The following is a 25,818-nucleotide window of genomic DNA, read 5'->3' on the forward strand; positions in this document are numbered from 1 at the left end:
CTGGCCTGAAAGGAAAGGACATTATTTTCCAGGTGATGGCAGATGGAGCCTGTAAATGAGCCGCTGCTGCAGTGTCGGTGTGTTAGTGTAAAAAATGACCACCAAAAAGGTGACAGGAGAGGCGGCGTGGATATCAGGGTCACCTTCGTTAGGACCAACTGGATCCCTCATCTGTCTGGTTGTGATCAAATGTAGGGATCCAATTCAACATGCTGCGACCGCTTGCTCATTTTAATCGAATGAACACTCCAGACCCAGAGCATGCGCGCGCACACGTGCGCAAAATCAATGCAAACCCAGTTTAAGAGAAGCCAAGAGTTGGGCTGGATGTTGCACTCTGAAGGGTGCACGTGAACGTTGCCTCTGCATGAGTCAGTGGTGGCCTGAAGAGGTGGACAACCTCCGCTGTGTCAGCATTTATGCCATTTACATCCAGTTCTGAATGCCTCGTTTAAATGAGCAGTGAAATATTGTGATATTTATAATATCTCATTTTGAGACCTGTGCTTCATCCAGAACTCTTAATAGTGATTTATTTAGGGTAGCTTTTGGTTAATTATGGTCATTTGACTTGCCGGTGAAGCAGATTTAGTAAAGTTGCAGTAAAAATAATAGTGTGGATGCCAGAGTCAGCGGTGCCTTGAACAGTATTCCTGCTGTTTTCACAGGCAATATTACACTAATAGAGGAAATAACCATCAACTTTAGCTGCAGCTTTAATGATCTCAGCCTGCCGAATTTCATCATTTCAGTGAAATTGGAAATACGACAAATGATGCGGGATCAAATGAAGCGGCGGCGCGACGTGATGAGGGAAATCTGGAGATAGCGTTCCATGACAGATGCTCTGGAATTCCACGTCAAATCTGGAACTCATCAAGGTCTTTTTATTGTGGTTTTTTCCTTTACAGTTCACAACTTAACAGAAATCCCTTTCACCCCCCTCCCCCCAAAAAAAAAATAGCAGACTTATGGTTAAAGGAGTTTAAATTCCAGCGTTCTAAATAGATAAGTGACAGAGCCAGATATGAAACGAAGAAAAAGAATAAGAAATATATATCAGAGAACAGAAAGCTGGCATCGTTTTTCTCTTTATCTTCATTTGGGAGCCTGCGACAACGAGATGGTGCCATTTTTTTCCCCAAAAATCTCAGAAAAGGTACCAAAAATGGTTTGGAAAAAAGCGCAAAGCTTTGGCCATGACCACAACACGTGTAAGAGAGTAGCTGGGTCTCTTCACAAATGGGATCTGTGTCTCACTTTAGGCCACTGGAGTCCAAGCTTGACCTGAATGACATGTGGAAGCCACAGTGTTCATCAGCAAGTTCCTTACGTTCTCGATTCCCAGTTCAGGAACTCCTCTAGATTCCACTCGAATAATCCAGTTAAGCAAAGCAAACATGGGCTTCATCATCTGAGCAGCTAAACGGCTGTTCTCACTGTAATTAATGTCATTATACACGATGAGCCTCCCCCACCTCCACTGAACAGTCCTCGTCTAAATGAGCTGTGGTTGACGTGCGTCGCTCGTCCCTGATCGACACAATAGGATTGATTTCTATATATTCTATATATTCCATGTTATTCTAATAACCTGCTCCCTAGTTCAGCTCATCAGCTCCTCACAGAGACCGAGGGAGGAGAAGAGTCTCTCCCTCTCCCCTACGTATGGTAATAAGCACCGCAGCCGCGGCTTCCCTCATCCTCTTATGTACATTTCTCCTGATTCCTTATTCATATTTGTGTGTGTGTGTGTGTGTGTGTGTGTGAGACAGAGAATACACACATCTGTGTCTCCTGATCTTTAAAGGAAACGTTAGAAGGATGCTTTGGAAATTCAATGCCGTTGGTTTTGATATAACGAGGTAATTGTTGAGTAATCTTCTGTGCGTGCAGGCGTGTGTGTGTGTGTGTGTGTGTGTGTGTGGTTGCTGTGAATATGTCTGCATTGTTGGGTGGATCCCACGGTGTCTTTTTTTCCAGCTCCCTGTGAAGAGAAAACTTGAGAAACATCAAAGACAGAGAGAGAGAGAGAGAAGAAAGGAGGGGTATACGCTGTATCTGGGTAATGATGAAGGGGGGCAAAAGAGAGAGAGAGAGAAATCAACCAACCATTAGAGAGAGAGACAGGAGAGGAGGGAGGGAGGGAGGGAGGAGGGAGGATGGAGAGATTGTCAGTCCAGGCTGGTAGAAGTGTTACTACAGCTCTGCCGCCGCCGCCGCCGCCGCTGCTGCTGGACGCCGTGCTGGCCGTGGAGGATGATGCTCCGTCCCTCATCCCGCCCGCCAGCCGCCCTTTAATTCCTCGTGGCGGCCGTGGGGGAGGAGGGTCTTCGCTGTTGCAGCCGCGGCAGTGAATTTCTTTCCTTTTCTCCTTCCTACAACTCGTCTTCTCCGCCAACCTCCCGCTGGCCCCTCCTCACCGCCGACTCCTCTGCAGCTGCCAACCGCTGGGCTTCCCCTCCTCTCCTTTTTACTCCCCCCCCCCCTCCACTTTTCTCCAGAGGAGGAATTTCAATTTTCATCAGGGATTGCAGAAGACAGTAAGAACGCTTTCTGTCTTTCTTTGCTTTTTTCGTGCAGGGGAATTGGAGGGGGTGTGTGTGCATGGAAGACGATTTGATGCTTGCGGAGTCTATAAGGTGCATGTGTGCATGGAGGAAACGGGGTGGGGGGGGGGCATTTTCAAGTTTACTGCATTGAAGTGATCCTCCATGTCTTCGTCTGAGAGGCGCAAAAGTTGCCCGAAATGAACACTTGAACTTGAAAATGTGAATCCATGAGGGAAGAAAGGCTGAGAGAGGACGGACGCAGGAACAGAAGGGAGCCTGCTTGGCATCAGATCACTCCTCGGTGCCTGCAGATGAATCCCCCCCATCCCAGATTACGAGAGACAGAAAGAAGAGATCTAAAGTGGGAGGGCGAGCAGAGAAGGAGGCGGCAGATTTGCGGGGCGTCACACGTATGTGGCATCGTCTCTGAGAACAGATACTGTACGCTGGTGAATGTGTGACAGATGCTGCTCGCCAGCTCCTGGATCCATTGATGTCAAAGTGATTAACCCTCCCACACGCGTTTGCACGGCTGCCAGCGGCTGCTGCTCATCTGCAGCTCACTGCTCACATCACGAGGCGAACCGGTGCATTTGTCTGCCCTGTAGCGTGCAATGGCAGCGCGTGCACGACCGAGCACGGGCGCGGGTGCAACTTGGTGTTAAAAACGGGGGGGGGGGGGGTGGTGCTCTCGGGAGCAGATGTTGTCCTGGGCATTTAGCAGCAGTGTGTTCCGATAGTGGACGCTTCAGCTCCCTCCGAGTACACGGGGGTGGGGGTGGGGGTGGGGGTGGGGGGGTCGCCCTGGCAGCGCGGAACACGTGTTTCCTCTGACCCCGTCATTATCGCTGCACCTGCGTTCCTCGGATTCCCGGTGCACACGCTCCACAGGAAGATGGTGTTGGAGACTTTGGAGGGCACGCGCGGGCGAGTTTCTGGCACAACCATTATGTTAAGCATTAATTAAGGCTCAGGAAACCGGCGGTAGTGATTTGAACCATGGCACACGAAGGACACACACACACTCACACACAATCAAAGCATGTGAAGTAGATGTTTGTGTTGTCAGCGCAGGAATGGAGGATTTGGGAAAAACAATCTGCAACGATGCATGAAAAACATTTGTATTGAGAACCTGGTCAACGTTTGGTTCGAGTGGCGCTCGGCCGTTCACACGCTCATCACAGAAGCTATCGATTTAGCTACCTGCTAACTTATGGCCAGTGTTGTTCAAAAGACCTTTTAAAGGGTCAAAAGCAGCCGGCGCCTGTGACCGCTGGGATGTGTGACAACCTGGAGGGTTTAGCTAAGAATTTGTTGCCACGTCTTGTCTTGTTGCCACGGTGATGCCCTGACGGTTTGTCGAAAATAACCAGAAAGACTGCTGAAGAAGCTAGCCGGTTCGGCCAAACCTGGTTTCACTGGTGTTTCCTCCCAAAGAGGGAGCTTCTGTCTTCCTCAGTGTGATGCAGGAGGGGACTGAAATGTTAAGAACCAAACACGAGCGGTGAAAATATTTTAGTCTGGCAGCGGCGGTCCTGCCCACACTGATCCATTTTATAGCAAGAGCATCCAGCCCTGTTACGAAAGGGCGAAACCTCAAAACAGCGAGCAAAAGTCGGACATTTCCTTACAAGCCTCGTGTTATAAACGGCCTAACTGACGGGACGCTACCTGATACGCTGCCTCGCGCCGTCGGCATCAAACTGAGCGCAAAGAGTTTGTGCTCGGCCGCCCAGAACCGCTCTTAATTTAGCCCATGGAAGCGGCGCTTATCTGGTCCGACAGGCCGCGGCCCAGACTTGATTAACGGGCCGGGGTGTCATTTATTCTTCAGATGTAGTTTGGCAGCAAGAAAGTCAGGCTCCAGCAAACCTGAGAGCTGCGGAATTAACATTCAGCCCACGATTAGGAGGGAAACACCCATTAATCCCTTCCTGGTTGGGAGTTCTGCTGGCACCGCACCAACGGGGGGGGCACCTACGGTCCACATTTCCATACATGAATTTCCCACTTTGGGGACTGAAATCCTCTTTTGCACCCATTCAATTTAGGAGAGCATTGCGGATAAAAGCCGGTTTATCAGCGGGGAAACATTATCATCCTCAAAGAGGCAACAAAGGAACAAACATCCATTAATTGCCTTTAATTGTTTCAAACCACGTTAACTCAAAGGCCTTGAAGGAGCTTGAGGAGTGGATTCAGATTAGACGTTGATCATCCGTAATGCTTTCTCATTCTCTGCTGTGTAATTACTCAAGTGCTTGAGTTTTCTCTTTAATATTTGCTGCACTGCTTGAGGGAAGACATAGTTCAGAACTCCAGATTTAGCCGCCGTCTCCTGCCCCGCTCTCAATCCCCCCCGTAACTCGCTGGTTCCGTCCTGGCAGGATCCGAATGATCTGGGACAGTCAGGCCTCCCCTGCGCTCTGTCCTACTTCAGCCTCGTCCTTTCTCTTGTTTCCTAACAAGTCACGCTGTCTCTATTAATTGTTTCGCAGCGTGTGATTGTGTCATCATACCAAAATTATGGTTCTGTCTGCTGTTAATGGGCCTTGGGTGTATTGGGGGGGGCAGAAGCACCATCATTTTCTACCAAGGTTCAGAAACCTCTGATTTGATTTCTGGAGCGTTAAGGCGACACTCCACCAAATTTCTTGTCTTAGAGGGCAGCTTATCTTTGAAAGTCATCTCAAGACTGCTGCATTTCATAAGTTACTCCTGTGCTTTCTCACATCAAATGTAGAGCCTTTTTAATTCTTCACAATTTTATCATTTTTTCTCATATTAAATAATGTCGCACCATATTTATTCATTGTAACACGCTCCAAGTTTGTGCCAAAACTGTTCACAAGGGGAATTATGACAAGCACATGTTTCCAAAATATGAATTTAACTGCATATCAAAAGAAATCCATTTCAAGACTCCAAAAATATTACAAAATAAGACATTAAATGGGACTATAACACATTGCATCATTAACTTTTTATGGCTTACTCTCTTCCTACCTTCCGGTTATTATCCAAATCAAAAACAACAACAACTATTGTATGGAGAAAAGTGTGATAAGATATTTGGTAAAATGCTGGCGTCCAAAAACCGTGCGACCAGATTTTAACCTGATTTGAACATGGTGCATTCTGGGATTTATTGTGTGTTCATTTCGCTTTAATTAATATTGTAAAAGTGCATTAAAACTGATGAATAAAGAGCATTTAGAAGTTGAAAAAAATCACAATTATTAATATGCAACCAAATCACGAATTACCCTAAAATTCCTGTTAATCAAAGTTGTTCATTTAAGATTCCCTGATTGTTTTGCAGAAGCGGTTTGTTGTGATGTTGATGTTTATGTTTGTGGTATTGTTTATGTTTATGTGTGGTGAACTGCCTGTTCGCTGTTCAGGTGACTTATTTGTGATTCTGAGTCGATTCTGTCAGAATCGCGTGTCAGGCCCTATTTTCTACATGATTTAAGACCCGGCGGAAGGATTTATTACTTTTGGATGCATGTCTTGTACAGACATGATTTGAGACCCGCGGAAGGATTTATTGCTTTTCGATATTGGACCAGTCCGGAACCACGCTAGTTCTGTGCGGCAGCGGCGTCGCTCTTGTTCTTCATGTTTGTTTTGCTGCTCTGGTGTTGGAAATGTTTTTATTTGTCTCCTCCATTAACGCAAAGAAAACACCGAAGGTTAAAAAAAACACGCAGTGTTTCTGGTGAGTCGCGATATCATTACGTCATTGCACGTCCGACACACGCTGGCGCGTGCCCGGCCTCAGCCACTTGTTAGCCTAATTAGCTAATGCTAACACAATCAAAAAGTGTTACTTTGTTGTGCTCAAAACTGTCAAAAATCCAAGTTAAAATGATGATTTAAAAAATTTGTTGGAAACATTAAACTTTGGTTTAGATAAGAGTCATTTGTGGCCTGTTGCTTCCAGCGCATCATTCATAATGAACTAAATTTTATCGCCTTTTTAAAAAATCACGGTTATTTCCAATTTACAGAAACGGCAGCATTTTCTTCTCTTTTTTTTCCTTTTTTTTTTTGACATTGTTTGGATTATAAATTTGTTGAGCATAAATTAACTGCTACACCTAACCTTCCTTTGTTTTGGCCCATAAAATATCACCACTTAATGCGTCATCAAGGCCATTTGAAATCTTGCTTTTTATTTCAAACGCCAGTGCAGACCGAGGCGCCCACATCCAGGCCTCCTGGGCCGCAGGTGGGTCGGTTTTCTGGGGAAAACACTTCCTCCAAGGAATATTGGATCGGGACAGAAAAGGAAGCAGCAAACCCGGCCTAGGTGTTGCCCAGGAGGACTTGGCTTGGGTACCCCCACGACACACCATGGGGGGGCGGATGGGGCAGCACCTTGAGAACAGGCCTGGGGCTGCAGTCCACTATGCATCAAGGATCCATGGATCCCTCCCAGATTATACACAGTAATTGCACTGTTGGAAGGGGGGTGGGGGTAGGTTGGGGATTCTTGTGCTCCCAACAGTTGCTGCTGCATCATCAAAGCAGGGTTGCTATATTTAGCCGCAGCAGATGCATGGCAGCAGTTCTGGCCCAGGATGATGATCGGAACGTGGGGTGGGGTGTAACGTTTCTCTATGTCTTTGGAGGCAGCAGGATGAGCATCAGCTAGCAGATCTGCTGCTGCAGCCGCTCGCCTGCTGTAGGAGGATTTACAGCTATAAAAGAATTTAGCTAACACTCGCTTTCATGTGGTAATTTGGAAGGGCAGGCTTTAACATTCTGGAGTAAAAATAAGACACGTGATGGTGAGCGCCTGTTTGTAATTTGCTTTTATGAGCGTTTGTGTTGCTTCGTTCACGTCATTATTCAGCGTCGCACAACTCAATGGCTGAGTTCACAGCTCATTAAGATAACTGAATTTATATTTTCATGCAGATTCCGACTCCCTGCCTGCGTCCACCTCCTCCACTCAACCCGTCATGGACAGAAGTGTGTTTTACGTGTGTGTGTGTGCGCTCTTGTTAGTGTTTCCAGCAGTGGGCAGCAGTGGGTGTTCCAAAGATTAAGCTTGGAGATGAATCTGTGATGTTTTGGCATCCTGCTGTATTTATTGTGGAACCACAGCGGTTTGGATTTCTGGTACCAGTGTAGAAGTTGGTTGGACTTGGAGGTGACGTATACGACGGAGAAGATCCTGCCCAATTGATTATGAGATTAAATTTGAATACGATTGTCCTTCGGACGTCTGTCATCTTATCAGAGCGATAGAATAAAAGTATCGCTGCTCAGCTGCTGAGGCTGCTGAGGCTGCTGAGGCTGCTGGTCAATGGAGGATGTCCCCAGGAGAGGGGGGGGGCATTAAAGGGGAGGACGAGCTGGTCTGTCGTCGTTTGATCTGAAGCCACATCGATTGTCCTACATACTGCAGCTTCAGTCAGCTTGTGGTGGAGTTTATCACTTCTAACTCCATTGCTTTGGCTCTCACCTTCAAGGGATCGTGTCGCTGTGCTGAATGCTGTAAATCCCAGGAAAGGTGTTGGAGCACATTTATGAGCTGCCAAATGAGGTTTGACGTGTCACCGACTCCTGTGGACACACGTGAGCCGTGTCCTTTCCTGCTAGTTAGTTAGGACAGCGGAGACGTGGCTGCACCCTCCTCGCCGCCGGCCCCGGAGGGAACGGACCGTGCAAGCTACATTAATAAATTAGCACTCGGTAACAGTGACTAATTTCCGGATCCCTCTGCTGCCGCAGCCCCACGGTGGAGTTCAGACCTCTGCAAGTGACCAGCACGTGTCCGTCTTTATCCTCCTGAAGATCGTTTCAATGCATCGGCCTGGAAGGACCAGATCGATGTGTCAAAGGGCGACGGTGCTGCAGTAACACTGTGGTTTAAAAACATGAAACCACGGCGCCTCCTCGAAAAATGGATGATTCAGCGTCTGCTCTCAACTGCAGTGAGCTGAACCCCCCGCCCCCAACATCATTCAGTGGGTCAAAGCTTTGCAAACCCTGCCATGTTTGTCCAACTCCCTCCCCTCTGCTCGTCCCCGTGCGGGGGCACCCCACCGCCATTTGCAGCTGGTTATTTTCCATCAAAACGTGCACGTCGATGCCGACCCCCGCTGACGGTAGGTCACCCCTGACGGTGCTTCAAAGGAGGCAATCCTAGAGGCTGTGGAGCGCCAAGATGGACGACTGGGAGGTTGCCACATGGTCAGGCGCTCGTTTGGTGCCTGCAGCCACGAAGCAGCATCCATCTTTAATATTTCACAGCCCCGCATATGTTCAGGCAGTCTCATCCCCTATAGCTGCTCCCATCGTGGCTTCTTTATTTATGAGATCTCCAATATGTTACCAGCTAAACGGCCCAACTTGAGACCACCAAGTGGGTCATGGGACATGGATCGATCCACAGCGTGGAAGTTTGTCTGCTCTAAGTTGTTACTTGCTGGCTGAAACAGGCAGTGTGCACTGTGTGGCTGCTGGAATTAAAAAAAAGAAGAAGAAGTAGAGAATCTGAGCCGTCCCCCGGAGATTTAGTGACGCTGACGAAAAAAGCTAATTAATTAGTCCTCTATTTGAACGAGATCTCGGCACTCCGGTTCCCCAGCTAAATCATCGTCTCTTTAGTGGAGAACGGAGAAGCTTAAACAAACAGCGTGACCTCTTTCACGCAAGCACGGGAGCGTTTCAGGAGCTTTATTTAACCTATAGACTGAAAAGGATTAGCTGCGTTATTAAGGGCGACATGCTAAACTAGTGCCCGATATACTGTAAGACTGAGGTTCCATTCACTTTGGTAGCTTTGTTGATTGAACAGACTCGATAATTGAATTTAATAATTGAATTTTCTTCATGAATGCAGCATTAATAACTTGATCGCAGCGTTAAGACATTAATAGATGACTTTTAGCAGGCGTGCCTTTTTTAAAGGGTTGGTCTTTTTTATCCGTCTCGCTGCTCAAGGTCACCGCTTTGCTCTCTGTGTGGTTCGGAATTCTTCGGCAGCCAGCTCGGCACATTTGTGGAACCAACCAGCTTTTCTTTTTTTTTGGGATCAGCGTGAGAGCAAATTAGCGACTGTCTGCCGAGGGGCAGATTGATGTTGAGGCCGACCTGCTGTTCATTTCACGGAAACAGACAATTAACGTTTGCTAACTTCACAAATCTGACTGGGAAACATCTGAAGACGCGTGTGGCTCTTGTGGATATTTGGAGCTTCAAAAAAAAGAGGCCACAAGGTCATTCTTAACCCCCAGGTGCTCCAGCTCAGATGCTTGTTTCTTTATGTAGTTAAACTACGCCCACTCACATTTTGACTATAATCTAAATTAGGTTCCTGTGGGCTTTTCTCTGGTTTCCTGCTTCTTGTGCTGCAGCACCAGCACCTTTTTGGAGGTTTTTCCTCTTTCCCAGGGTTTAATGTGTCCCAACAACTGTGTAAACTTGAAACTTTCCATTTAGAAAAGGGTTGGTTGAGCTTTTATAGGCTTCCTCTTTACCCGACATGAAGATTTTAATCCAAAAACAAAATTCCCACGTTACTAGTTACGGTGGGTCACCCCAGCCCGTCGCATTCAAACCTGGTTTATCAGCGCTCGCCCTCGTTAAACGGCACGAGGGACGGTTACGTCAGAGTTTGTGTGGAACACATGGCGGATTTCTGTCTCTCGAGCTCCCCCGAGTCCCTGAGATGGAGTTTGACATTTTCTGAGACGCGTGGCTCCCGTGAGGGGGCATGAATGAATCAGATTATGTAAGTGTTTAATTGACCCCCAGGGTCAGGGTTTACATACGTTATTAGCCTTATTACGTCTGCATAGAGAGCTGAAGGGCTAATTGCCTCAGTGGATGTGTATTGAAGTCACGCCGCATGGAAGAGGTTGGGAATGTGGCGTGTGTGTTGTCTGTTTGTTCACATCGGTGCCCTTTTGTGTTTCCGATGTCAAACAGCAACGGAGGGAAATTAGCCGTTCCAGTTTAGGAGCAGGAAAGTGGGCCGATCTGTACTTTGGAAGTTTCCCAGTGAAATTTCCTGGGGACTAAGACACTGAAAATATCTATCTATATACAAGCTATGTCCTACATAAAAAAATGGTGTGTGTGAGAGAGAGAGAATGAATATGAATGTATTTGGGAGAGAGAAGAGGACAGTGGGAGGGAGGTTAAATGTCACCGTGCTGGTGGGATGTCAGGCTGAAGGATGGGAGACAAACGGCTCCAAGGCGACGCAGCACACCCAACTATGTTACCTCATTCCTCCTTTCTTTTGGTTATTTGCTTTAGCACAGGAGCGTGTTAAGATGACAGCAGACAAACCCCACCTTTTCTCCCGAGAGGCGTCTGATCGGAGCAGCTCACATCCCCATTCACGACTCTCCTCCTGACGTAACCAGTAAAACAAACTGCACTTGGCGCGGAGCGTGGCGAGGCGCAGGCATCTGCCCCAACATTAATAAGTGACATAAACGCAGCCTGCTCACTTTCATCTCCAGACTTGGATCATTTCAGGTCTGTGTGGAAACTAAAACTACTGCCAGCAGCCAGTTAGCTCTTCCTAGCTGAGAGATTAGGAACAGATGGAAACGGTCGCCCGGCCTGTAATGAGGTTATGTTTTCAGTTTTGTCACTGCTTGGGCGACTGTGCCACACCGTCGGGGCTTTCAATGAAACTTGGTGGCGGGGTGGGGGGGCCAGCCAAGGCCAAGGGAGAGCCCGTTCCAGTGCTGAAGCAGAATAACGCTGCTCTTCTAATCATTAACGGGATTAATGTGGCTTTGCTTTGTGCCACTTCCATGATGAGCATCTAAAGTTGGAAGCAGATCTCCTCAATGACCTTCTCGTCCTAACACGCACTCACCCGTGCACATCTTCCATCACGGGGGTCTGTTATGTATGAGTCGTGACTTCCGCTCCTAATTTGCTCCGTCCTGACCTGTTTGAGCTTAATTGATGCCAGTTGAAAGTTTGTAGTTCAGCCTGTTAACGGCGCCGCCGCTCTCCTCGGCTCCGACTCCGTTCCTGATCTCAACCCTGCAGGAAAGAGAACATGAATAGGCACCTCTGAGCACTTGCACAAAACCAGCGTTGACACACCAGCCACACTCAGAGGGCTGATGATCTCAGCCTGGCACGTGGGTGGATTTTATTCAACGGTTTTGCTGCTTCAGTCTGCAGAGCTGGCAGTGATAAACACCTCTGAGCTGCGAGGAGATCCTCACCATCATCAGCTTCAGGAGCCTTCCTCGCCATCTTTTTAAGATCTCGACGCTCCAGCAGATTGGCCCCGTATGGCAACGCGTCCTACGTGGCGGTCATTAGCTCAGATCTATGTAATCTGGTTTAAGATCTCTCCCACCCCCGAGCATTTCTGCGTAATTGCGGCTTCTGCTCTGGTTTGTTCGCCCCCGTCTACCCACAGCTTCGTGCTACCAGAATGCTGCGTCATGGGGACCAGTTTCTTCCCCAAACTACGTAAAAAGTGTAAAAAGTCCTGCACAGACGCTCCTCAGAGGATGAATCCGTCTGTCTGGGAACGTCTCCTGCAAAGCTGTGACTGAAATCTGGTCAGGTGACGGATGGCTGGATGTGTGTTCGGATGACTTTAGCCACAGTGCTCCGAGGCCCGTGAACGTCTTCCACGTGTTCTGAACCAGATGTTTCGCTCTGCTGCTTTGCATTCGTCACAAACGGAGAAGGGGAAGCGGAGAGAAGACATAAGTTTCTCAAACAAGCTGTTTAGCCAGGCTTGAAATTGTGTTTGTGTTACGTCAAGTATTTTAAATGACTTTCATTTACTTTAGGTGTTGCCTCCATTTGGCACAAAGCAGGTGTGAGGAAGGACGGTCAATATCGGCCCCCGCTGGCCTGTTTCTGCTGGAACTATGGCCCAGATGGCACGTTGCCAGGGCATTGGCGAGAATTGTCCCCCACAGCCGAGAAGGATTGATTCCTTTTTTAGATTCGCAGCCGTCTGTATAGGTCAACCGTCTGATCAGATTGTTTCTCCTCTCTGCTCTGATTGGTCGGCCTCCCTGCCGCCACGTGCGCTTTGGTTCTTTGTGGAGCTGTCTGAAGTCTAGTGGTGCTGAAAATCCAGAAATGGCCTGCAAGAGCCACCAGGGACAGATCTGTCATCTTACCGGGCTTACTTTCGTAGCGCCTGATGCTCTGAGGGGGCTTCTGGTGACTCACGGTTTATCACGCTGTTGTTCTTCGTGCGTGTCCGTGTCCCAGTGTTGAACAGATGTTCCAGAGAAATGGAGGTGGCGCTTTAAAAGGCTGCAGTTATTATGGAGATTCATCTTATGAGGCACATCACAATTGTTAGCGGAACGCAGCGGCGTGTGAAAAAGGCCGTCTACGGTTCGCAGGCGTTTTGATCAAACGCCACGATTGCCTGGCCAAGGTTATCGAAGAGGACTTGAACACAAACACTGGCTTTTAGAACTGCCCAGGACTCTGAATAACATGCTGACATCTTTGGAAGATCTTTGAGTTCTTCTGCTTGTGTTGTGAAGCCTGACGGTTCCAGTGCGTGAACCTCTGACCAATGACAGCAGATATGCCTCTGGACACGTGGCTGCACGTACAGTCACACCAACAGATGCTCCTGAATTAGCCTGTCGTCAGCGTATGACCTTTCACTGTGATGACGCAATATTGACGAGGCGTGAAATTGTACACAGAGGCCAGCGAAACAGCCCAAAATCCACTAAAGTTCAAACTTCAGCCCTGAATGTGGATGTAAAGATGTGAGTTTCTGTTGTGCCAGTTATTGTCTCAAGTGTAACGACTGAGACGGGGATTCTGAAGGTCCAGCGAGATTCATGTTTACATGAAAGTGTGAATAATGTGTCATCACGAGGGATGGGAGCACTTCAGCTGAAGTGGTCTGTTGCCATAGCGACTTTTGAGTGTCATAGATGTTGAATGTGATCTCGCCGTCTAGGAAAAAAACTTTTCAGGAAAGTTTTCATCGTGTTTTCTGTCCTTCGTTCCAGTGCCTCTCTTGGAATGATGGTGTTGACCCTGGTGCCTGCGCTGTCGTCATGACGATGCCGTTCAGCCCCCTGTCCAGCGACGAGGAGCAACAAAGAATGCTGGGAAACAGTCGACACCTTTATCCAGGGGCCGAGGAGGAAGAGGAGGAGGAGGAGGAAGAGGAGGAAGAAATGGAAGAAGACGAACATGACGAGGACCAAGAGGAGGAAAACGGTGAGTTGGAGGGGGAAGAGGAGGACGATGAAGAGGAGCTCGTGGAGGAGGTCAGGAGGGGAGGCCTGGCGAGGGGAGCGCACAGACAGTCGGGGAAAGTGGCCGGGCGAGCCGCTGGGGACAGGCAGATGAAACCAGGGAACCCTGGCCACGCCACCAACCCCTACACCACCAACCCTGGAGGCATCCACCCACCGCCGGCCAACCACATGCAGCAGCAGCAGAGGAGGCTGAAGGAGCGCAGCTCCAGCTCCGCCCCGGGCGAGGACGCTCACATCTCCATGATGGTGTTTCGCATCGGGATCCCCGACATAAAGCAAACGGTCAGTGACGTCGCCTGCTCCTGCTCTCGCCTCCCACACAGGCGTCACCGTCCTGTTGGTGGGGCTCCGCTCCCTTTAATTTAACCGGGAAGCATTAAAGGCGTAAGGCTTCACGCCGGATGGGTGTGTTTCAGCCACCATTTAATTTATTCACGAACCCGTACGAACATTGTAGAGCTTTTGCTGAGCCGCAGAAAAACCTCACGCAGAACTCATTGGATTTAGCATCAATTAGATCACGTCTCTGCCTGCGAAGCGCTTGAGAGGAATGCAGCTACTTGTCAGCAGAGTGACAGATCTGAGAGGATGAGAGAGGCTATCAAGACAACCCAGCTCCAGAGGAGCAGACGAGGAGGGGGAGCCAAATCACACACTAGATAAATCACAGCGAGAATATGGGGGAAAGAATTGGATTTAAAAAGCTACACAGCTGAAGCCTTGAGAGGAGGAACACCCCCCCCCCCCTCCTCTGATGTGTGTGAACAATCCAGCACAATTGTAGCGACAGTGAGCGGAGCTGGTGTCTCTCATGCTCTCCTCCACTCTCAGGCTGCAGATCTGTGTGACACCTGTGTGCTGTCTTCCCCACGTCCACATGTCGACCTTACATACCTCGCTCATCTCTTCCTTCTCCCGCCCCTTTGCGATTTATTATTGAGCTGTGCTGGGATGTTTTCTGCTGCGCGTGAGAGCGAAAGACGGGGAAGGATTCAAGGGCTTTAAAATTCAAGCATAAATAATTCACTCTCCTCTACTTATTTCAGCAAACATGCATCAAAGTTTAATTGTGGAAAGCGGATAAGTGGAAGTCCTTGTGAGGAGAATCCTCAGTCAGCGGCGAAGACGAAAGTCCTATTCAGCATTACATAGATATAATTACTCATTTTGTGCTTATTTGCTTCATAAAGCATGAGCTAAACAATGGTAAGCATTCATGATCCGACTAAATCAATCACACACTATTGACCTAACTTGTCAGACGTGCACATCAACCACTGAGGGAACTAAACTGTGATCGATGCCAGAACTTCCTCAAGGTCACAGTTGGAATCCAGCATGGCTGGAATATTCGCTCCTGCTCCCATTTTCTTCCCGATTTCTTCCTTTCCTCCCTCACAGTTGGGCTCTGCACACTCAGAATTAAACCCCTTGTCTTTTTCTTGTGCTGGGGGTTGAACTCCTCCTCCTCCTTCCCTCCCCCTGGTGCTGGGTAATATTCCTTTACTCCCAGTCCATTAGGTCTGTTTTACATTGTGGCTAATTCACCCTGAGTAAGCTCTAATCGCTTGTTAATTGTGCTGTAATGAGACGAGGGAATGACCGTAGCATGCCAATGTTTTAAATGAAGCGCAGGGGTGATGGGTGAAGAAAAGCTATAGCATGAAGAAAACATGCATGTAAGTGTTGGGTTTCATGTATATTTTCCTTTTGGTGTAGGAAAATATATCCCATCGCTAAAGGTCAGGACGTTTGGCACAAAAGAGAAAAATTGGACAATTGTGCATAAGCTTGGTGTTTTATATGAACTCTATCAGACATTTTAGATGTTGAGCAGGAGTCACAGACCTTTAGTTTCATCTTTAAATCGTTGTATCCCCCTGTAAAGTGATTAATTGGTATTAATTAATCTCTGGATGGCATGTGCTGTTCCCTCTGAACCGCCTGAAACAGCTCTGTTTTCTCCGCTGAAGTGTCTCGGGCAGGATTCGGCCTCACAAACACAAACACAAACACAAGGACCTGAGCATCGGTACGCTCCGCTGCATGGTGGCGCCGCTGAGATGAAAGGACAGAGAGCATTATGGGAGGATCAGGAATACGGTGGGGAGGGTCGGAGGAGAGTCGAGATGCATTTGCTCCTGTTGTGAATGTGAGCCGCAGTAGGGGTGTTGGCCTGGACAGGAAGTCCACGATAGCGCGACATGTTGTGCGTGTGTGTGTGTGTGTGTGTGTGTGTGTGTGTGTGTGTGTGTGTGTGTGTGTGTTGACTGGGGGGTTAATTCCCCATAGATCTCATTAAAGGCCCCTAGTCCACATTCATTTGGTTGGAAGAAAAAGGACAAAAGGGAGAGAGAAGACAGAGTCCTCTGCATGGATAAGTGACAGAGCTGAAGGAGAGAGAAGGAGGGATAAGATTCAAATGGGAAAGATAAGATGGAGAGCAGCATGGACACAATGAGTGGGTGTATGTGAGTGGGAAAGTGTGATCACATCTTCATGAGGCAAGGCAGTATTTTTGGTCAAGATGATCTTCAAATGAGACGAAAAACAGCAGCATTTAAGGCAGCAAATGTGAAGCCTATAAATCCCATTGAAATGTATTGAAACAGACTAAAAGATCACTTTGTTTAGGTGTAAATTTGCAGTATAGTCACAGAATTTAGTCATAACCATATATCACTATTTCATTAGTGGCGTTTTGTTTTCATAGAGCAGCTTTTGTGGAGTTGATTATCAGTTATAACATCTTCTGCATTAATAATCTGTAACAATACCATAGATGTATTGATTCTATACACCATGGCATTCAATTTGTGATGTGAGATAGATATGAGGAAAAAATATAAATCGCTTATCTGCAGTGTGGCGACAGTGTGTCAAACGTTCTACAGTGTGGCCACTAGAGGGCAGGACAGAGATGAAGGGCTGTTAAGGTGTCACTGGTGATCCTGGGGCAGGTTGGATTAGTCAAACAGGCCATTTAGGAAGGGGGGGGGGGGGGTGACCAGGGGACCAATATGCCCTAATTGACTGGGCAACATATTCTGAAGCACAGATCAAAGAGCAGCACAGCAGCATCACTTCACACCCCTTTAAGCAAGAAATGTTTTAGAATCACGTCAGTCAATTAAATGGCTTTATAAAAAAAAAGATCATTTTTTGCTACGAATATGTGCCATTTTTGTTCATCTCTATCTTTTATTCACACTCTAGTGTGCAGGCTTCCATGTCTCTTATATGAATGCAGAACCTGATTCAAACTATTTAAAAAAAAAACAAAAAAAAAAAAAACTTTCACACCCTAAATCCCCCCCCCCCCCCTTTTAGTCTATTCTCTGTTGCTGTACTGTGTCTCTCCTCACACTCCCTCACATGTGAACATACACACAGTCTCACACAATCACAGTTATTCTGTCTGTCTCACACACACACACACACACACACACACACACCAGCATGCACACACACAACCTCCCGGTACCCCATCTCCAAGGGAACACAGGGTTGTCTCTATGGCAACAAGCAGCTTGCTCCGCTAATGAACCGGTTGCCTTGGTGACGGGGCTGGCAGTGTGCGGATGGAGACACTGGAGGAAATTATTAGGAAAAATGTTGTTAATCTCATGCACCCTCCCATGCAGGATACTCCGATACACAGGGAACGTTCGTATGATTGGCGGCGTTGGTTCACTTGCTACTTAAGGATTTTAAATGTACAGTTTGAGCGCGTCGCCATCGAAATAATGGAAAAACATTCATGGCTCTTTGCACCTTAATTATCCTGCTTCTTCAAGGTCAGAGCAGAACTCCACCCCAAGGCCCGCTGAAACCCTCCGTCAGCTATCTGCGTGCTTAGAGCTCAGAATGCTGATGGGACCTCTAAACTATTATAGATTTGGCCATTCATGACCCCACTGGAAGGAGCAGCACTGGGCTACTGTTCATTTCCTGTCTACTGATTACAAACGGTGGGATTAGCTACCTCTGGCTCTGCTTCTGTCTCCCCCTACTGGTTAAACGCGGTACTGCGTCGGTGTCCGAATATTTACCCCCAGAGAGCTGACTGACCGGGCTGAAGAGATAAAACAATGGCATATCATGCCTTAGCGTGTCCTCACACTGCTTGTGTTACTCTTTGCAGAAGTGTTTGCGATTTAACCCAGACGCCACTGTGTGGAAGGCCAAACAGCAAGTGCTGTGCTCGCTGACCGAATCTCTGCGGGACGTCCTGAACTACGGCCTCTTCCAGCCTGCCACAGATGGCCATGATGCAAAATTCCTGGAGGAGGAGAGGCTGCTCAAAGAGTACCCACAGTCCTTTGAGAAAGGTGTTCCGTATTTGGAGGTAAACCGGAGGGACGGCGGCACCAGAAAGTGATGAAGTGGTGAAAAAACACATTGGTAGAAAACACGTGTGTGAAAGTAACGGATAAAGACAAAATCGCTGCCTTCGGAGCTATTCAGGTTACGTCTAATCGAATCTGTGAGTGTCCTATTTAAATCCAATTAAGATCATCTTGTAAAGACCTTAAATTATCACGTATTTCTCCAAAGTATCATAGCTGTAACATCTACAAAGTCCTCCTCTAGTCATGATACCGTGATCCCTTCAAAGCTCTTTAAACTGCTTTAAAACCAGACCAATTCTCTCATATTTGTCTGTCTCCAGCAGTGAAAAGAGGTACGTGTGAGAAATAAGATAAAGGTTATCCGTACAATAAACCTACAGATTTATTCTGTGGTTATCGACCCTGATGGTGATTAGCGTCTCATTGCCTTTTCTCTTTTTCTGACCTTATTTTAGTTTCGATATAAGACCAGAGTGTATAAACAGACCAATCTGGATGAAAAGCAACTGGCCAAACTACACACAAAGGTATGGAGCTATAATGGTGTTGGGTCTTAGCATTAGCATTAGCAGTGTCAAAGGTGTTCTTACAGTGATTTGTTTCTCCGCATACAGGCCAGCTTGAAGAAGTTCATGGATTATATCCAGACCAGTGCTGTGGACAAGATGGTCAAGTTCATGGACAAAGGCCTGGATCCAAACTTCCAAGACTCTGACACGGGCGGTAAGGAGTAATGCAAAGCCTAAACCCTGTCCTGAAACCAGCGCTTTTGTACGGCGGGTTCTCCACACATGCCGATAAACATAAACTAATGTATGCTAACACTTTATCAGCGCTTTTTAGCAATTTGGTGGCTTTACCCCCATCGCGTGTGTGTTTTCGGTGGAAGCAGATGGCTTGTTTACAGTTTGGATGTGCTGCTCCCTGTCGCCTCCGTCACTCTGGGAGCAAGTGTGAAGAATACAAATCACACACTCATCGTGGGTGTGAGACGCACTTCCATTTATTAGCACAGGGGGCGACGGAGAGCCGCGTTGGAAATAAGTTCTGGTGTGTCGCTCCTTTGAGGCTTTGTGATTCTGCACACTTCCACAGACGTTTGCAAATCACTCTCCTCCTTTTTGTCGCATTCTTTTCTTCAGTCTGTGCTGAACGGCAGAGACACAAATCGACTTGTCAGGACATGAAATAATTGTACCACGTTTAACACGGGTCTCGTCAGGAGGGGCTCACTTTCCCGGCTGCCAAGAGAACCGGCGAACTGGCAATCTCTAAATCAAGCTACCAGCAGAATATCAGAGGAACTGCAGTCAAAGCGTTCCCCCAGATTATCATAACACAAGAAGCTGGATGGACACAATAAAAAACCCGTCTGTCCTCCGTTTCATTTCCATTCCTTTGCCGTCGCTATGGCAGCCGGTGTTCTGGCTCCCGAATGCTCCCAAGTGTGATCCCCTTCTCTAATGCTGAGCCTCAGATTCAGGTGACTTTACAGGTGTTGCTTTTGTTTTGCAATAATTCCGCAGCAGGTTCTTAGAACTGGAGCCATCGTTTCCTTTAAGCACGTTATCCCGCGATTCTAGAAACATTGTTCCCACCCAGTAACGGAACAAATCTCCCCAATACCCGTAAAAAGGGACATTCCACTGATCTTGATCCGAAGCAGTAGTCTTTAAAAATAAATGTGTAATGTATTTGTTTTTCTGACAGAAACACCCCTGTCCCTTGCTGTGCAGTGTGAACCCAGTGGAGGTGAGGCCATCCGGGTGCTGGTGGAGGGAGGGGCTCATATTGACTTTCGCTCCAAAGATGGACTCACGCCAGTGCACAAGGCTGTCCGAGGCCACCGTCACACGGCTCTGCTGGTGAACATGCATCCGTCCTACAAATACCCCAGTCTGATTGCAGAAAATCCCGATACAGAAAGTAGAGAAATGTTTGGGTGCCCGCTGGAATAGAGCTGGCCTTGAAAGTGATGCAGAATTATTGGACATTTCTGTGACGGTATGAGCAAACAAGCTATTCAAGCCTTCACTCCCACGCACATGCAAAGTGCTCATGAGCAAAACATCTATTATTCTTTTCACCAGAGTGAAAGAAAGACATTGAAATTGACCCCTGAACATTTGGAAACCAGCTTAATACTTTTTTTTTTGTGTGCGGCTCCGTCCCTATTTCTAATTCTATGTTGTACGTCTGCGCAGGCTCTGCTGTCTCTGGGAGCGTCCCCTGACTACAAGGACCGAAGGGGGCTGACACCACTTTACCACACTGTGCTGACAGGGGGGGAGACCTCCTGCTGTGAAACACTCCTTTATCATCACGCCAAACTGGGCATCAGGGACGAGAACGGCTGGGATGAGACGCATCAGGTACACGTGTGCAGGTGATCTCCCCGGGTGCAGGAGGGTCTCTCTGAGGGGGCAGTTATCATTGTCCCGCAGGAGACACACCTGCACAGTCGGTCAGAGTTGATCTTTTGGGTCTTGTGTTGGAGGCCCTGGAAGAAGAGCTTTCCAGGGGGCTTCTTTGTGTGCGTGCAGGTAATATTCTAATGCATTGTGTGTTCTTGTGCAAGAATCTGTGCCCACGTCAGAACCCATTCATGCCACGACCTCGCATGTCTTGTCTTGGACCCATTTCACCTTTCATCCCACCCATCGCACCTCTCCGGCGTCTCATTCCCGCTGTCGAGTGGAGAGAGAGGAATTAAAGGTACCGGTCCGGTCTGCGTTTGATTCACGTGTCGTTCTTCAGCATCAGCTGTGATCTGCATCTTTTACTGCCCGTGCATGTGCTGCTTAAGAATTAAACTTGAATTAAGATTTGGACTTTTTATTATAATAGACGCCCCTTTGGTAACAAGTGTTTAGTCCTTGTTTTTGTCGTGCGAAGCAGTGCTGGGAATCTGCTGAGGTTCTACATGCTTGTGGATAAAAGTATGGAGGATTCACACTCCTACGTCCAAAGTGTAGGCAGAGAATAAAGTCTCAATTTTGGAATGCAAACCTATCCTGGCACGTGAGGGTGCACATAAAGATTTCTTCTTCTAAGACAGCAGTGGAAGGTGTGAAGGTCATGCTCATTACTGACAGACAAATAATTGCAGTTTTATCAGGTTCCTGGGTCGTTTAGTGTGAGTAATAAGTCAGATGTGGGCGTTTATTGGGTCTCGCTCTTCTCTGGTGCTGTGTTTGGAGATGGTGTTGACTGTAGAACCCTTCTGGTTTGCTTCGTTGGCTCTCTGTACCCGACCCTAAATCCTTGGGTTCTGCTCTGTTGTATGCCATAACAACATTTTCCACATCTGATCTTATTTTGCTCCCGTACGATCTGTCCCTCCTCACTCAGGCCTGTCAGCATGGCAACTCTCAGCATCTGGAGCACCTGCTCTTCTACGGGGCAGATTCTGCCTCCCAGAATGCTTCTGGAAACACTGCCTTGCACATCTGTGCTCTATACAACAAGGTAACCAGAGATTTTAGCAAAGGTTCCTGCTACAATATGGCATCACACGTTTCAACAACACATCACCGAACAGCTTAGAATTGTTCTTGATGCCAGAATATGAAACTGATTAAACATTTAACGTATAATTCTGTCATTTAACTGGTGTAATGTGCTGATTTTACTCCTGTTTGTTGAAGGAAAGCTGTGCACGAATTTTGCTCTACAGGGGAGCAAAAAAAGAGACCAAAAACAACAACGGACAGACCCCTTTCCAGGTGAGGGTTGAGTGTGTGCATGATAATTGTGTGCACTGTGTGGTTGTTTGTTATCACATTTAATGCTGTCAAATGTGATGGCCTGAATTCTCTGAGCCATTAAGCAGGTGTAGGACAGAATGCAGGTGTGCGAGGCCGCGCGTGGATGTTTTGAAGATAAGATGAACCTCATTTAATAGAGAGATGGGCATTTATGTGCTGTGATTGTTTGTTTTTTTAATCAGGTGGCCGTTATGTCTGGCCATTTTGAGCTGGGAGAAATTATTAAAAATCACAGGGATACAGATGTTGGTAAGTAGCTGGAGTCTGCCGGGAAGTTGATTGGCTTCATTTTTTTATGATGAGATATCGCAATTCTTCATAAATTATTGTAAAAATAAAAATAAATGTAATTTAAATGTAATCATCACTCTAATTTTCTTCAATGGGCAGCTGGTGATGGCATCTAGATCATGTGAAAAATAAAAGATTCTCTATTTTTACCTCCAAGTTCCCTTTGTGGAGTCTCCAAAGTATGCCCCCCAAAGGCGGGAGAGTGGCCGGACTCTGGTGGTTCCCCACCCTCATCCCTTCCTCCGGGCCAACAGTGATAGCAGCATGAACCTTCCAGACTGGATGGCGGTGCCCAACGCTCCAGGCACCAACATCGTCTCTGTGCAGGTAAACTTTTCCCCGACCTGCACACAGATTTATGTAGAAATGAACAAAGCACCACGCAAGGTAATTCAACCACAAAGCAAGTTGCTTATTTAAAATGGAATTAGTTTACAACTAACTCAATGAAGTAGAAATTAATATTCAATTCAGCCAGAGTGTTTTGGAACATAAATGGCTGAGCAAACTGCTACACGGCCACTAGAGGGCAGGATTGTTCTGCATGACAACTGAGAATTCAAACTGAAAATTCCAGGAGTCGCTGCAGAGTCTTCATCTCTTGCTCCAGCTTCCCTCTTGGCTCGCCCGTGCTGTTAATTATAGCCAGAGATGAATGATGAAGTCGCAAGCGGTTGTCATCATTATCTTATAATGATTGGTCATGTTGAGTGATATCCCATTAACATGCAGCAGATGGTAATAAAACGACTGTACATGAGTTACAAGTCATTTACACTCCATGGATTCTATTGTATGCACCATTCTGATTAAAGTTCATGTGGTATTTATCATTGATATAGATATGTGGGTTCATTCGATATCACTTTTACAGCTATGTATCGACCTCTCTCCTTGTTCCTTACAGGGGTTTAAACATACAGGGACCCTACGGAGCTCCAGCAGTCCCAGGGGGGCACGAACACGTTCCCCGTCTCGGGGGAGGATTGGGGACAAGGAGGACCGGAGCAGGCAGAGTCGAAGACAGGGGTGAGTGGAGGTCATCCACGTCTGCGTACTTTCGATCAAGAATGTAGAGCAACACATCAGAAAACCAAGAGAAATCATCAGAAGCCATCGGTTCATTTCACCCAGGCCGGCCGCCGCCGCCGCCACAGCCGTGCAGACCGCCGGCCAGCGGAGGCGCCTCTACAGCGCCGTCCCAGGCCGAGTCTTTGTGGCCACCAGATCGCACTCTGCCCAGGGAGAACGCGAAATAAGTTTCAATAAGGGGGACCGGGTCAAAGGTGTGTGTGTGTGTGTGTTTCGTCATTATCGGTGTATCTGGATGTGTGTTCCTGGACATCATGTTGTATTTGTCTGTAAATGTCCTGCTAGGACACCGTCTCTTACATGGACAAGAGACCTTTCCATTCAGTTTCAGATAAATGTGAATCATCCTTTTAGCTTTGGTATCAAAAGTATTAAAAATACCAGAACTTCATTTATAAATGTCCTGGCAAGAGTGGAAAGACCCCGCAATATGTGTGTGTTTGTGAGTGAGTGTGAGGTGTCGCCAGGTCGGTGTGTCTCGGCGAGTGTGTCTGCAGTTTGCACGTGTGTGTGTCATTATTTTTGTTGTCTCCGTATGTGCGAGTGTGAGTCTGTCGGCGCTCGTCGTCTCTTCCTGACGCGCTGCTTGTTGCTCCGCCCCCTCTAGTGTTGAGCGTTGGCGAGGGCGGATACTGGGAGGGGACGGTCAGGGGCCGAACAGGCTGGTTCCCATCTGACTGTGTGGAGGAAGTGATGCATCGCAGCCAGGACAGCCGATCAGGTGATCGCCGCACACGTGCACGCACACGAAAACACACTCAAACGGAACGAGACGGCTGGAAAAAGCAGTCGCCAAGTTCCCAAGCAGCCAAATATGAATGTACTTCTATCTTCGTCTATGTAGCAGCTTTTATTTTATATTGATCAATTGATTGAAGTTGCCTTAAAGGCGACTTTCCAACGTTTAATTAACCACCTAAAGTTGTGGTGTAGCTCCTGGATCCCAGCATTGGCTTCATTGTTGACGGGAGCAGCCCCTCTGTTGCTGTTATAACAACATGTAATACACCAGTAATAACATTCAGGGTCTTGGATGATGTGTTTCAGAGAGCCGCGGTGAACGAGCCAAACGCCTGTTCCGCCATTATACCGTTGGCTCCTACGACAGCTTCGATGCTCCCAGGTGAGACAAGTCTTGCCTTAAAAAAATGAGGCTTGAATCCTGGTTGAATAAAGATGCTGTGATTTTTCTGGTCGTTCCTCTGAGGACCGTCACTCGTCTGGATCAGCCCCACTCTTGTAAGAGAAGAAGCAGCTCAGCACCCTGCTAAAAACAACCATATCACTGGGATGGCGCCCGATGACCTTTTCATTGTGCTTGAGCGTTCGGGCACGCGGCGCATCGTGGGGGGGGGGGGGTTGTTTGTGGTTTCTGTGGTCTAATCTCGTCTCTGCTCGGATAAGAAGAGGTTCATGTTCCGATTCATACGCCGCTGGGTGGCCCTGATGTCTGTTGTGTTGGGTGAAGGATTCACAGGATCAGCTGGTTTCATACCCAGGCTGCAGGTCCACCTGGATCAGCTGGTTTCATACCCAGGCTGCAGGTCCACCTGGATCAGCTGGTTTCATACCCAGGCTGCAGGTCCACCTGGATCAGCTGGTTTCATACCCAGGCTGCAGGTCCACCTGGATCAGCTGGTTTCATACCCAGGCTGCAGGTCCACCAGGATCAGCTGGTTTCATACCCAGGCTGCAGGTCCACCTGGATCAGCTGGTTTCATACCCAGGCTGCAGGTCCACCTGGATCAGCTGGTTTCATACCCAGACTGCAGGTCCACCTGGATCAGCTGGTTTCATACCCAGACTGCAGGTCCACCTGGATCAGCTGGTTTCATACCCAGGCTGCAGGTCCACCTGGATCAGCTGGTTTCATACCCAGGCTGCAGGTCCACCTGGATCAGCTGGTTTCACACCCAGGCTGCAGGTCCACCTGGATCAGCTGGTTTCATACCCAGGCTGCAGGTCCACCTGGATCAGCTGGTTTCATACCCAGGCTGCAGGTCCACCTGGATCAGCTGGTTTCATACCCAGACTGCAGGTCCACCTGGATCAGCTGGTTTCATACCCAGGCTGCAGGTCCACCTGGATCAGCTGGTTTCATACCCAGGCTGCAGGTCCACCTGGATCAGCTGGTTTCATACCCAGGCTGCAGGTCCAGGTGGATCAGCTGGTTTCATACCCAGGCTGCAGGTCCACCTGGATCAGCTGGTTTCATACCCAGGCTGCAGGTCCACCTGGATCAGCTGGTTTCATACCCAGGCAGCAGGTCCACCTGCAGTGCTCCGATCTGCTGACGTTGCTGAATTTAATCTGAGGAGACTGGCCGAGTTTTGCCGTCAGGACCTTTCGAGTTTCTTACTTTATTAATCTGCCTTTTGCTGCACGTACAGGCTGCAGAGTCGAGGTGGGGAAAGATGCTTTTAGGCAGTTAATGCAGCGATGCCCAACAGGACGCATCTTGGATGGCTCTCATGCTGATGCATACATTTGTCCTCGCTGTGGCTCCTAA

At 47.9% G+C, this 25,818-nt stretch overlaps 1 protein-coding gene across 1 annotated transcript in view; it reads left to right on the plus strand.

Moving 5' to 3' along the window:
• The first annotated feature begins 2,153 nt into the window (after nucleotides 1–2,153).
• Nucleotides 2,154–25,818, plus strand: part of shank1 (SH3 and multiple ankyrin repeat domains 1) — a 41,689-nt gene continuing 18,024 nt past the window's right edge. Inside the window, 15 exon segments of the mRNA XM_057015442.1 lie at nucleotides 2,154–2,543; nucleotides 13,553–14,089; nucleotides 17,952–18,155; nucleotides 18,615–18,686; nucleotides 18,774–18,882; nucleotides 19,870–20,024; nucleotides 20,364–20,531; nucleotides 21,511–21,627; nucleotides 21,807–21,884; nucleotides 22,109–22,175; nucleotides 22,375–22,544; nucleotides 23,125–23,246; nucleotides 23,352–23,503; nucleotides 23,917–24,030; nucleotides 24,357–24,432. Coding sequence (XP_056871422.1) covers nucleotides 13,601–14,089; nucleotides 17,952–18,155; nucleotides 18,615–18,686; nucleotides 18,774–18,882; nucleotides 19,870–20,024; nucleotides 20,364–20,531; nucleotides 21,511–21,627; nucleotides 21,807–21,884; nucleotides 22,109–22,175; nucleotides 22,375–22,544; nucleotides 23,125–23,246; nucleotides 23,352–23,503; nucleotides 23,917–24,030; nucleotides 24,357–24,432 — 2,093 coding nt within the window. The 5' untranslated portion in view covers nucleotides 2,154–2,543; nucleotides 13,553–13,600.

Source organism: Takifugu flavidus, chromosome 18 (genome assembly GCF_003711565.1).
Source record: "Takifugu flavidus isolate HTHZ2018 chromosome 18, ASM371156v2, whole genome shotgun sequence".
Taxonomy (NCBI): domain Eukaryota; kingdom Metazoa; phylum Chordata; class Actinopteri; order Tetraodontiformes; family Tetraodontidae; genus Takifugu; species Takifugu flavidus.